This window comes from Falco cherrug, chromosome 13 (assembly GCF_023634085.1).
Source record: "Falco cherrug isolate bFalChe1 chromosome 13, bFalChe1.pri, whole genome shotgun sequence".
Classification (NCBI taxonomy): Eukaryota; Metazoa; Chordata; class Aves; order Falconiformes; family Falconidae; genus Falco; species Falco cherrug.
Genome location: NC_073709.1, coordinates 13052248 through 13064513, shown reverse-complemented (window position 1 = coordinate 13064513; position 12266 = coordinate 13052248). Strand labels below are relative to the sequence as shown.

General features: G+C 39.7%; 2 protein-coding genes across 8 annotated transcripts in view; one reads left to right on the top strand and one right to left on the bottom strand.

The window, feature by feature from the left end:
* Window positions 1-5707, top strand: part of EIF2AK2 (eukaryotic translation initiation factor 2 alpha kinase 2) — a 22048-nt gene extending 16341 nt beyond the window's left edge. For 4 of the 6 annotated variants that reach the window (XM_014279872.3, XM_055726153.1, XM_055726152.1 and 1 more), the window contains 4 exons: window positions 1873-1998; window positions 2431-2526; window positions 4095-4157; window positions 4234-5707. In XM_014279872.3, the coding sequence (XP_014135347.1) occupies window positions 1873-1998; window positions 2431-2526; window positions 4095-4157; window positions 4234-4353 (405 nt within the window). In that variant the 3' untranslated portion in view covers window positions 4354-5707. Of the gene's footprint in view, window positions 1-1872; window positions 1999-2430; window positions 2527-3149 lie in introns of all 6 variants that reach the window. The other 2 variants (XM_055726155.1, XM_055726156.1) reach the window with 2 other exon arrangements.
* On the bottom strand, window positions 4161-12266 carry GPATCH11 (G-patch domain containing 11). 2 transcript variants are annotated; one of them, XM_055726157.1, is made up of 9 exons: window positions 12138-12266; window positions 11823-12049; window positions 10917-10958; window positions 10715-10835; window positions 9921-10011; window positions 8647-8751; window positions 7774-7855; window positions 7372-7457; window positions 4161-6322 (listed from the first exon to the last, which is right to left on the bottom strand). In XM_055726157.1, the coding sequence occupies exons 1-8, from the start codon at window positions 12182-12184 to the stop codon at window positions 7402-7404; spliced, it is 771 nt and encodes a 256-aa protein (XP_055582132.1). In that variant the 5' UTR covers window positions 12185-12266; the 3' UTR covers window positions 4161-6322; window positions 7372-7401. The 2 variants fall into 2 exon arrangements, with proteins under 2 accessions (XP_055582132.1, XP_005439134.1); XM_005439077.4 differs by having other exon boundaries at window positions 4161-4575.

The following is a 12266-nucleotide window of genomic DNA, read 5'->3' as shown; positions in this document are numbered from 1 at the left end:
GCCATCAGTTAACAGGCATTTTCAGTGTACTATGTGTTACTGGTCACAAGACTACCTATTAGAAAAAGAAATACTAACTTTACCTCATAAAATAATTAGAAGAAAGTGATAAGTTGAGTCTAGGAAGTTTGCTTTTGCCATATTGTAAAGGGATAGTTTATCCCTTACACTTATACATTCTACTTGCTCTTATACCACGTACGCGTACAAATATTTGAATGCTACTTTTTTGGGTAGAATTTCAATCTCTACAAGTGCACAATTGTAAGATTTTATTTCAATATAAAGATTAAAAAGGACAAAGTTTCAAGCCTTCAGGGCTTCATATGCCAGCTATAATGTTGCTTACAGCATTTTAAATCACTTGCTTTGGGAAAAAGTCATCATGCCGTGGCGTTCCTAAGAACGGCTGTAGTGGGTGACATTAAATGCAGATCTAGGATGCTGTTCTTTTCATATAGCGGCTAATTCCAGACACCTAGAGAGTATTAGAGCTGAGAGGTGACACAGTGATATGTCCTTAATGCATATTCCCTTCTTCTCAAAACTTCCAGTAGCCTAAAGTTTATGGACTTCTTGAGCCACAGGTAGAAATCTTAGCGTTTTCCATTCACAGTGTAGTTCTGGTTCATGGTCACTGCCCGCTGGTAGAGTCTTTGTATCTTCCACAGCTTTTCTAGCAGGCTTATTGCTACAGTAACTGGAATGAACCACAAAGGGACACCATTTTCTCTAGGTGCCTGGGAAAAAGAGGCCCAGGAAGTGCCTTCTCAGCCCTCAATTCTTAGCTCTTCCTACTCTCTGTGCTTTGTATTTTCTTGCTCCTTCAGTCCCTCTTTATTTCCATCTCAGCTCAGTCTCTGCTTTTCGCTGTTCCTGTGATTCTGCTGCCCCAGTCCCTTACCCGTGGCATCTGGCTGCAGCCTGCTTCCAAGCCCTGTTAACTTGTCTGCCTGCATTTGAATGTGGGAGCTTTCCTTCTCACTTCGACTTGCTGTCTATTTAGATGCTTGGCCAGCCGAGATCTCTGTGGCCCAGAATCAAAGCTGCAGGTTAGGTTCAAGCTGAGATGAGTCCCACTTGTGCCTGGCATGAAGAGCCTTCACATAGCGTAGCCAGGTATAGGTGCTGTATTAAATCTGCGTGGACGCGGTTGAACTTCAACAGAAGAACTTCACGGGGCATTCCTGACACAGAGGTCTTCCTGTTAAATATTCAGTCTCTCCTGGCCTCACAGACCACTGGAGCTTCTTTGCACAAACAATAGCATAAGGCTATTTGGTTTTGTTTCGGTAATGTTCAAAAATGTAGTTTGTCTTCTTTGGGGAACTTCATCCAAATACGTATAATTCTATTTTTAGTTGCTTATGACTTTGTCCAGTTTAAAAATGGGAAGTTCAATGAAAACTTAAAAGATGGGGTGCCTGTATTAAGCCTTAATCCTGCAGTTGACTTAGCACAGCTAATCCTGCTGTGCCTGGGAGAAACTATGATTTGAGTGAAATTCCATGTGAGCCTAAATGCTTTGCCCATGTATATCAAATCCCAGGGCTAGGACTGAAGACTAAAACCCACTTCTGGATATGAAATGTTACATGCACGATGTATTTGAAGAGCACTGGAGCATGATACTGTTATGGCTAAACTGGTTGGGAAAAAGAAGTTGCAGTTACTGTGGCGTATACTACTTTGAATGTAGTTTGTTTTTAAAAATCAGTTGCGCTTTTTTCTGTTTCCCACCCCATCAGTTTCTTAATGCTAATTTTTGTGAATAATTATAAAACTTTATGGGGAACACATGTGGCTGATTATGCTTGACAAGAAACCTTGGTCATTTGGTGTTTGTTTTTTTTTTTAAATATATATGTATAGCCTCAGAATCTATTCATATCACGTGAAGATAAAATAAAAATAGGTGACTTCGGTCTTGTGACTTCTGCGGCAAATGAGACTCTGACTGAGAACAGAGGAACAAAATCATATATGGCACCAGAACAGGTAATTATCCTGCTAGATTGGCATTATAAACTCAGCACTGAATGTTCTCAATCCTAATCTCGGCACTAAACCCAGTTGCCTAAAGTTCCCTGGTATGAGTGTGTAAGTGGGTAACTATGTTGTAGAGAAAGCTCTCTGCAAGTGTGGTTGGTTTTATCTTGCTGTGCTAGCCCGCAGGGTCCGACACTGCATGCTGTAAGGAATGCTCTTGCAAAGCCAGGCTGCCAGCCATGTATTTCAGTTTGAATTCAGGACCTCTGTTAAGTGTGGCATTAGAGTCCTTTGGTTTATTATTTGTGACAGAGATACTGGCATGCATTATCGGTATAGGTCTGTAGAAGTCTTAATTTCAGTGTGTTTAATGTGACATAATAATTTTGCTTTAAGGATGTCCAGTTGGATTTCACACCTGTGTTTTTCTAATCTTTGTAGTTTGGGGACAGCTATGGAAAGGAAGTAGATATTTATGCACTGGGATTAATTTGGTTTGAAATTCTCGCAGCGTACAGTTGCCATGAGAAAACTAAGGTATGTAATCTTTAAAAAAAAAAAAAGGTAAAAAAAAAAGTCTGTCATTGTTTTGCCTTGCTGCTGGTATTGCATGCTGACTGTGTGCTAGAAGGAATCTGTGTATCTAGAGTACTGCCTCTATCTACATTTTCCATTTGATTCGTTTCTGAAAGGCTGGTAAGTCATCACAGCTTGGTTGAAATGTAGCAACTGAAGAAAAGAAGTATTACTGGGTTTATTTCACTTATGTCCTACTGACATTAAAGCCTGAGCATGCTAAAGAATAATGTCTAGCAAAAAAGATCAAAGGTTTCTGATAAATCTTTTTGTTTCATCAGAGTATTTGAAGGGAATATTTTTCTCATTTTAGAATGTGAGAGTTTTGTCTCTGCCATGCTCCCATCTTCACCGCACGGTGGCCCAAGAACAAAGTTTCTGTCAAGGCAAACCACCCACAGTTTCCCAAACTGAAAACAAGTGTGATTTAGAATATGTAGCTTTAATTGAAAAAGATGTTACTTCAAAAAGAAAATGAGTGTTACCTAAATTTCTTTTGAAGATCTTTTATGTGTCTCTTGCTTTTTCTTGGTACTTTGTACATTATTAGTGCAACTTGTATGCTCAAACCTATGTATTTGTAGGACAGCGAGGTAGCTGCCCAGTACCTTGTTCAAAGTAATTGTAAGCTAAGGTACACTGCTGGACCCAGAAGCTCTTGAACAGTTAGCGTGGGCCTTCTGCCAAGGTGAGAAAACCGTAACAATGTGTCTGCCTGACTGGCAGGTTTGCAGTTTGAGTGAGTTATACCTAGTACAAATTGGTTCAGGATCTTTTTTCATCATCAAGGGACCTGCAGACTTCTCTTGAGCTACGCTGTAGTATTTGTTAAGCTGTCTTGTTCCTGCTGACAGCCAACTGTGCAAATGTGTCCACAGCGTTTACAGTCACAAGGGCAGGATGAATTATTGAGTTTTGTTTCCTTAAAGTATAAAAATCTTGTGTCTGTAGGCAGGTGGGGAAGTCATATGCATGGAAAGTCCTAGGATGGTCTTAGTTGTTACCCAGTAAGGGTTTCTGAAGCATACAATTAGAAATCCTCTGTATGGTAGTTGCTTTGAACTCCATGTAGTGTGTTGTGACACAGAAATAAGCGTGTGGCACAGAACAAGGTAAAAGGGAGGGAGCATACCTGCTTGGCTTGCAAAGAGTAGCATCCAAAGTAGGAAATTCAATAATCTTGCATTTTTTTATTTTAATGGGGTATGAGGATATAAACCCACTACTTTTAAATTAGGGAGAGAAGGGTAATGGTTCTCAAATAGAGAGAGAGGATTGCTGAAACAAGCACAGAGTGTGAAGCTTTTAAGCTTAAAAAGGGACAACAGTTGATGAAAAACATAAACCCAAAACACAGTACGACTAAATAGAAAAAACTTTCAAACTATTTACAGTTACTTTCTTTTTTGAAGTCTTGGCTTTTTTGTAGATTGTATTTTGATTACTTCCGTAAACTATATGGATCACAGTGAGATGCAAAATATAATAAATAAAAACATACTGCAACTGTTCGCTTATATGAATTTCAGATATGGCATGATGTTAGAAAAGGTCAACTTCCAGAGGGCTTCACCAACCAATTTCTAACAAAGGTATGAGATTTTAATAATTACTTCAGTTTATTTACTTATAAAAAAGTAATTTATTGACACTACTTTCTTTCTGCAGGCACCCATAATCAAAAAGATGCTTTCAAAACAGGCTTCAGCAAGATACTCTGCATCTGAAATACTGAAGTTTTTTAAATCTGCTGTTAAAACCAACTCACGTGAAACTCATACTCAGTAAATGCGCTTTTAAAAGGCTTTCAAGACTGTTTAAATCCAGTTTGATGTCTCTTCAAACTGAAAGCCAAAAGCAACTGCAAGACTTAAGACAGGTCTTTTCCTTGGTGTTTTGCCTTCCTGCCATTGAGGAGCTCATCAGCCAGAAGGGTCACATCACCATCCACGCACTTCAGCTGTGGATCAGGACAGCGTACTTCTGCAAGCGATCACTTGCTGTTTTTACCTGGAAACACAGGTTGTGGATGAGCTGAACTATACTGTACAAAATATTGTACAAAACCTAGTCCTTGTCTCTTAGAATATTAAGTTGATGTTGAGCACAACTGGCCTGTGGCAAATCCCTCCCTGTATCCATGCTCTTAATGTGTGCTGCAAGCATCATCAGCTGAGGTTACCTACCGCTTTCCATAGAAGAAGTGCCATCTTCTGGTATGTGACTCAAACCTTTCTGATTTGTTCAGTGATGTTTTCAATAATTACTAGACTGCTCCCACCACTACCAAGACTAATTTTGGTGTAAGAGATATTAAGAATAGGTGTGGGTTATTCTTCACTTAATTTCAGTTCTTTAAGGTAAACTTTCTTACCTCTGTTGAACCTTACCAGCTGTTGAACACATAGCACCTTCAGTATGTTAAAATACATACTTTTAAAGTAAGCATTTGAATTTGCATGTGAAACATTCAGCTTCTAGGAAATCTAGTTATAGTTGTTCTAGATTTTTGAAAACCTTAGGTTTTGAAGGGTTGGAGGTTTTTTTCTGAAAGGAACACTTAAGCTGCTCTTAATACACCACAATTCTTCCAGTGTCTGCAGCAGTCACCATTTGAAATCCTGTGCTGAGAGTGCACCATAAACTCTCTCCCATACTCCTAGGATTTAATCCATTGTTCTAATATTTAATGAGCACACTGAACACTTTTGATGGCCTTACTTTCAGCCCCCTGAAAGGTAACAGCAGTTTACTTGTTACTCTTTCTAGTTATATACTTCCAAGAGTTCAGACTTGCCTGGACTGGAAGAATTGTGTGTGGGGTGGTCGGGAGCAGGAAGAAGAAACAGGCACACTGGTGCTTCAGATGTTTGTGCTTGAGCTGTATCTTCTCAAACTGTTCATTAGTGTGGAGCCCACCTAACTCCATAAAGGAAAAAATGAGCAGATACTTCTAAGCAGAAAAATAGGCACTATGTGCAGTAAAATACTGTACGCATTTTCTGAAATGTTACATGGGGTAAAGTGGGTGCTTGGATAAAAAGAGTAATATAAATTAATGCATAGTGATTTTTATATTCTTATGGAAATCATTGCTCATGTGCTGCAAACATGTGTTGCTAAATAAAAATCTGATTTTACATCCTTTTGTAAGGCCTGAAGTTGTTTGTGTTCTCCCCCTCCCCCCACCATAAATTACAAATACAGAATCACGGAATAGTTTCTGTTGGTCCAACCCCCTGCCAGGGGCAGGGACACCCCCCACCAGCCCAGGCTGCTCCAAGCCCCATCCAGCCTGGCCTTGAACGCTGCCAGGGATGGGGCAGACGCAGCTTCTCTGGGCAACCTGTGCCGGTGCCTCACCACCCTCACAGTAAAGACTTTCTTCCTTATATCTAATCTAAACCTACCCTCTTCCAGTTTAAGGCCATTCCCCCTTGTCCTGTCGCTACAGGCCCTTGTACAAAGTCCCTCTCCAGCTTTCCTGAGGGCCCCCTTTAGGCACTGGAAGGCTGCTATAGGGTCTTCCCAGAGCCTTCTCTTCTCCAGGCTGAACACCCGTAATTTGAGTAGCTTAACAACTTCATTTGCTGGCTCCCCCGCAACCTGCCAATGCATTGCATCAGGTCCCATGGTCTTGTGCACCTTCAGGTTCCTCAGATGGTCTTGAACCTGATCTACAGTGGGCAGTTATTCCTTCTCCCAGTCCCTACCTTTGCCTTCTGCAACTTGGGCAGTGTGGCTGGAGCATGTGCCGCTGAAGACCAAGGCAAAAAAAGTCACGTGAGTACCTCAGCCTTTCCTGTGTCCTGGGTAACCAGGCTTCCTGTTTCTTTCTGGATAGGGCCCACATTTTCCCTAATCTTACTTTTATCTCTGATGTACCTACAGAAGCTTTTCTTGTTGCCCTTGACATCCCTGGCTGGATTTAATTTTATCAGGGCTTTGGCTTTCCTAACATGATCCCTGGCTGTGATACATAGGGCATTGCACTATCCTGGGCTAATTAGTATTTCCTTGCAGTGGTCAAGATCTGTGAGAAATGGTATCTTGACACAGATAAAATACCACTAGTTGAATTTCCTTTTCCCTTTTGCCCATAAAACTACTTTACAATATGAACATTACTGTGACAGACTTTGGCTGAATATCCTTTATAGTTCCTGGACGGAGCACCCTAATACCGTAATATTCCTACCGTTAAGTAATAGTGAGGTTTTGATACTTTTTTTTCCCCCCCATAGTATCTGTATACTTCAGCAGTACGTTTCTATTAGTGACCGTTTACAGTAGCAACTATTGTTCCCTAAAAATAAAAGGTCTATTAAAATGTATTTTCTATATTAAAAAATCCCAACAACATGAACTGGTACTATTTAGTTATGCAAAATATGCATCTTTAGATACAACAGAATATTGATTCAAATAACATCAGTGTAAAAAAGTCTGATGTTTAGTCATCTACGTAAGGATGAAAAGAAACTGTGTAACATTGTAGAACAGAGTAACTAGCCAGTATTTATTCCCTTACTCAAACCTGAATTTTATTATCAGCTGATTTCGTTCAGTTGGGCAGGGCATAACCAAAGAGGATGGAAGGCTTAACCTGCTTCTCTAATTTAACTTGAATTAAAGTAGTTCAATTATAAAGGCAAAGTTTGAATTCCTATTAAATTGCGCATCAGGCAGAAAATCCGTAAGATGCTTCAGAAATGTGAGTTTACTATTCTTCTGCATACTTTGGTGTGAATTCTTCAGTAGGGCACAGCTCCAAACCTTCTAAAAGATACTATGAACTACACATACTTATCTAGGACTCCTTCCTTCAGAAAGGCTTTAGTCGTGATCTGCAGCACTGTCTCCAGGGCAGTTTGACGATAAATCTTCAGAATCTACAGGATAAGCAGAGAAAAAGCGAGTAATACCAGCTCACAGGAGGGAAAAAATGTTGCTAGAATTATCGGAAGAATCCATGTAAAGGAGGTCACATAGAATTCAAGAAGATTTGCAAGTTATTAATTCCAAGCTTTGTTTTAGAACAGTGAACGCAAATTCTACCCTCTTTGGGTATTGTGCAAAACCCAGCAGCCTGGAAGGAAAATTTGCTATGTAGATTTAAAAGACTGCAGTAAGAGAAACAAAGGATATATTGTACTATTTAAGTCTAGCTGCATAAGTACAACACTTAGAAGACAGCTTTGCTCTCACCTTCATAGGTTGTTCCACACCAAATGCAATAAAAGTGCTCTTCTCTCAGATAGGCAGTCAGGATGCGTAGCTTTTCTGATACCTAGAGATATGTACAGGTATGCAAAGATCTGGGGCTCATGTGACACAAAACCCTTCTAGAGCTACCAGCTTTGCTAAAATACATTGTTTAACCTTTTGCTACGTAAAAGCTACACAATACTCAGTAAGGCATGAAGTTTCCCAAATGGCACAGGAATTCACGATCTCCAGAAAGTTAATGGCTGTTGCTTGCTCATCCTTCTTTTCAGCTAATAAACCTGCACTGAAAAAGAGTGCTAAAAATATGACCCAGCTACCTTATTTCAAGTATATGATTTTTTTTGTGAAGTTGTTCAGACCTAATCTATGCAAATCAAATCCATAAAGCTAACAACAGCTGTATAATTAGTTCTCAAAAAAAAGTGAATTTCCAGTGTCCCATCTCAAGATAATCTGTGAAGCGGTTTCAGAAATTACTCAGCAATTCAAAAAAATGAGTCCAATACATGAGATGAGGCACCAAAAATTAAAACTCAAAAGCAAATTACTTTGATCAAATATGTGATCTTGCATGTCTTGGCTAAGACACAAAATGTTTAGAATTAATTTCTAGGCTACTTTTTCCAAAGATCAGCTTCAAAACAGAGAAGCAATAAATCAGTGGCTTAATGTTTTATATTTTATCACATAACTGCTATAAAAATCACTGTCTAAGATTGCATAGAGGCCATTCACTACAGCTTAGACAGTGACATGTATACATATATCCTTTATGTGTATATGTATACATACTTTTAAGAGGAATATTAAATTTACTTCTGAATCAAGCAGTAATTTAGTTGCAGAGCTTACGCTTAAATCTGAGCTTGTGCATTCATCTTCCTTATCTTCCTCATCCTTGTCATCTTCCTCTTCAGGTTCTAGCCAATACCAAGTCTCCTTGGGAACATCAATATCCTTAAATAATAAAGCATTTAGATGAAAATTATCTGCCATTGTAGGTTTTCTTGTAAGATGCTTGATAAAACCAATTTCTAATAGATGAGATGTTAGGTTTTAAAACTTTCCTGCATAGTATAACCAAGAATCACTAAAGATGTAGTGGGAGACTAAGTACAGTGGTCCACAAGAAGCACTATTCACTTTTTTAAAACAAGTAAATGCATGCTAATATAAGGTTCTATTTCATCTACATTCAGTATGTGTAAGGCTACACAGCCACATAATCTCACACCAAGGCTGTGATCAGATAGGCTTTTTTATCAGCTGAAGTCATGCTGCCCCCAGTTATTCAGTCAAGAGATCACACAGCGCCTCCTAATCCCCTTCAAGTGAAGTTAAAGGAAGAAGAATCAACACAGAGATCTGAATTAATTCAGCCAACTTCCTATGAAGCAGATTAAAGAGTATCAAACAATCTTAGCAGAACTTGTGGGGCAGTATTAACCTCCAACAGGCTAACAGAGAAAAGAAATACACTTGAAGTTTTCAAGTGGCAAAAATTACAGTAGTTCACTGCTTTTACCCATGTTACTCCTTGCAGGTGGAAGGTACCTCATTTTGGGTTTGTTTTTTTGTTTAAATGCTTCTTTGGTGAATCTGCTGATTCCCTCCATGATGATCCCTATCCTTGGAGATACTCAAGAGCTGTCTGGACATGGTCCTGGACAACCTGCTGTGGGTGACCCTGCTTAAGCAGGAGGCTTGGACAAGATGACCTCCAGAGCCCTATCCAACATCAACCATTCTGTGATAATGTTGCTCCCTCACTGGAGGCAAACAGCACCGTCAGTTAGGGTGGTGTGACGTCGGTTACTGAAAGATATGCGAACAGCTCAAAAGTAACCACAAAAATGCAGGAGCAAAACCAGGTGAGCTCTGGTGATGCAAATGAACACCGGTCCTCACGTAAGCTACTATGAGGTAGGTGTACACCTTCAAATATCCTAATGGTGCAAACATACACTTTGAAATATTTTAAGAGGACTGAAGTGTTGCCAAACATCAAGACCTCAGGCCAGTTATCCCACAATTTTTGAGAACTTCCAAGAATTGAATGACTACTTTGTTTGTACCCTGTATCTCCAACCTAAACCTTCCTTCTAACCCCCAAAAATGTGTCTCACTTTTTGCATATCTAATTGCTGGCAGGCCCTCTGGCTTCTTCGGAGGTCCCCTTCCATCTTACGTTCTTCTTGTTTCGTTTTGAATCTTATTCTGTTAAGAAAAAGTAGATAGCTAAAATAAGCAGGTAGATGAACAGTGAGATGCATTATAGTCAATAAGTTTTTCTGAAATAGAACATCTAAGATTCTAGCCCTACTAATTCTTCCAGACCAGGACAATGTTGAAGTTAAGAAGTTCTTCTGACATCTGTTTCTGTGGGAGCACACGTGTTTCTTGGGAATTATACCTTCAAGACAGTGGTTTTTTGATCACACTACACTGGACACTTTCTTCATCAGATTTTCATAAGACATACAAAAGTGGTTCACTAAACATCTGTAAAAGATAGTCTTCCCTAGGCTTTCTATCTCCACGTGTAACAAGCAAATAAGGAGACAATATAAACAACAAAATGTAAACACGTTTACCCTGATTTTTACAACTGTAGCAACATCGCTCAGGATTATCTGTGGATTTTATATTAAAAAAGATGACATGGTTCTCAGATTTAAACAGCTGCAAATGACTTGTAAAAAGTTAGTATGTATATTATTTGCATTATTAACATGAACAAAAATAAATGATGCAGCACACACCTTTAGCATTACAGTGTTTATCTACTTTTGCTTTAGAACTGAGAAACAATTACTCTGTATTTCAACTCTTACCTCTCATTCAAAAGAATAACCAAACTTGAAGCATAAAAAGAATAGTAGTTTAGACACTGGTTGGAATATCAGTAACATCATTTTACCTGAACTGATCTGCAGCTTGTTCATTTGCTTGTTTTTTCATATGAAGCTTTTGCCTATAGTTTTCCAGTTTTTCTTCAGCTTTTCGCTTTTTTAATTCCTCGTGACCAAGCCCGCTTCTGCCTATGTAAGTTCAAAAGATGAATGTAAGCAGTTGAGAAGCTCTGATACCCCAAACTAAGTAAATTAGGAAGTATAACAAACCTGTTTTTATGTTCAAAGGAATAGGTTCAACAATGCCTTCTCCTGTGGGGGAAAAAACAGGCCAATTTAAGAAGCCAGGTCCTTCTCAAACTATGATTTCTGCAGTGTAATCAAGTAGGCAAGCTGCTTTTGCCATTAAATACAGACATTTTCTTGTGATTTTATTGCTCAGAAGTCAAAAAACCCTAAATCAATGTCCATTTAGTACATTACAAATGACCCAGCTGAACTGGAACTCCCTCTTTTTTTTTTTGGCTTGTCTGCTGGGTTGCTATATACTATTTTCAGGATGCTACCCAACTGAAACAAAAATGTGTTGACTTGACAGGTATAGCCTACCTGTGATAAAGACTGCTTTGTTACAGCCTTCTGGAGCACTTGTCATTCTAGAATCTCACAACTTGACAAAGATGAAGAATCAAAAGAATCTCTCTTGGCCAGTTCATTTGCCGATTATCTGCGAGAGGCTGAACTGGCACTGCAGTTACTGATGCTTTGTTTTACTGATTTTACTCCATTTATTAAGACTTCATAAAGGTAGGCCAGTGTGCACCACTTCTTAATCCAACTATAAACCCGAAGAAAGGGGCTGACTTTTTTGGAATGCTATTAGCTTTACGAGACCATCAAAACACCCTTAGTGCAATTCCTGTAGGCATGCACGTGTAGAAGAACATTTACTGAGCAGCAAGTACTGCTGCTTCCCTCACATCTCTTGATAGTCCGTAGCATTTTTATTTCAGTTTTTAGAGATTTGCTCTCATCTTTTGTTCCGCCACAACACATTCACAGTTCAGCAATGCCAGAGCTCTTGGAAAGGCACTTATTGACCCTGTCTCCAAATGAAGTGGCAGCCAGAGTCTGTAAAATAGAAAGCCAGGCATGCACTTGCAGTGACAAGCTTACCGCTTTTGCCAAGGGCCTGGCCGCTCTTGTAGCCCATCTTCTGGAGCAACGCGAAGCCTTTGTTCTCAGTACCCAATGCACTTTTCAACACCAAATCGCGTCTCTCTTTTTCTTCTTCTTTTACGCTCTTCTGTCTGTTCCTCTCGTTGGCTTCTTTTTGTTTTTCTTCTTTCTGCATAGCCTCCCTCACCCGCCTCACCATGGGCAGGCCCGGCCGCACGTCCTGCCTGTAAGGTAGCGGGGCAGCCCGTCAGCGGGCGGGGGCTCCGCGCGGTTACAATCGCTTCAGAGAGAAAAAAGGCGCCGCCTACTTACTTAATAAATAAATCAGACATGTAGTCTTCCTCTTCATCTTCCTCCATGTTTCCTATAAACACCGCCAATACGCGTTATCACCGATGTTATTTCTCCGCACGCTACCCGAGCTGCGGAACCCGCTTTCAG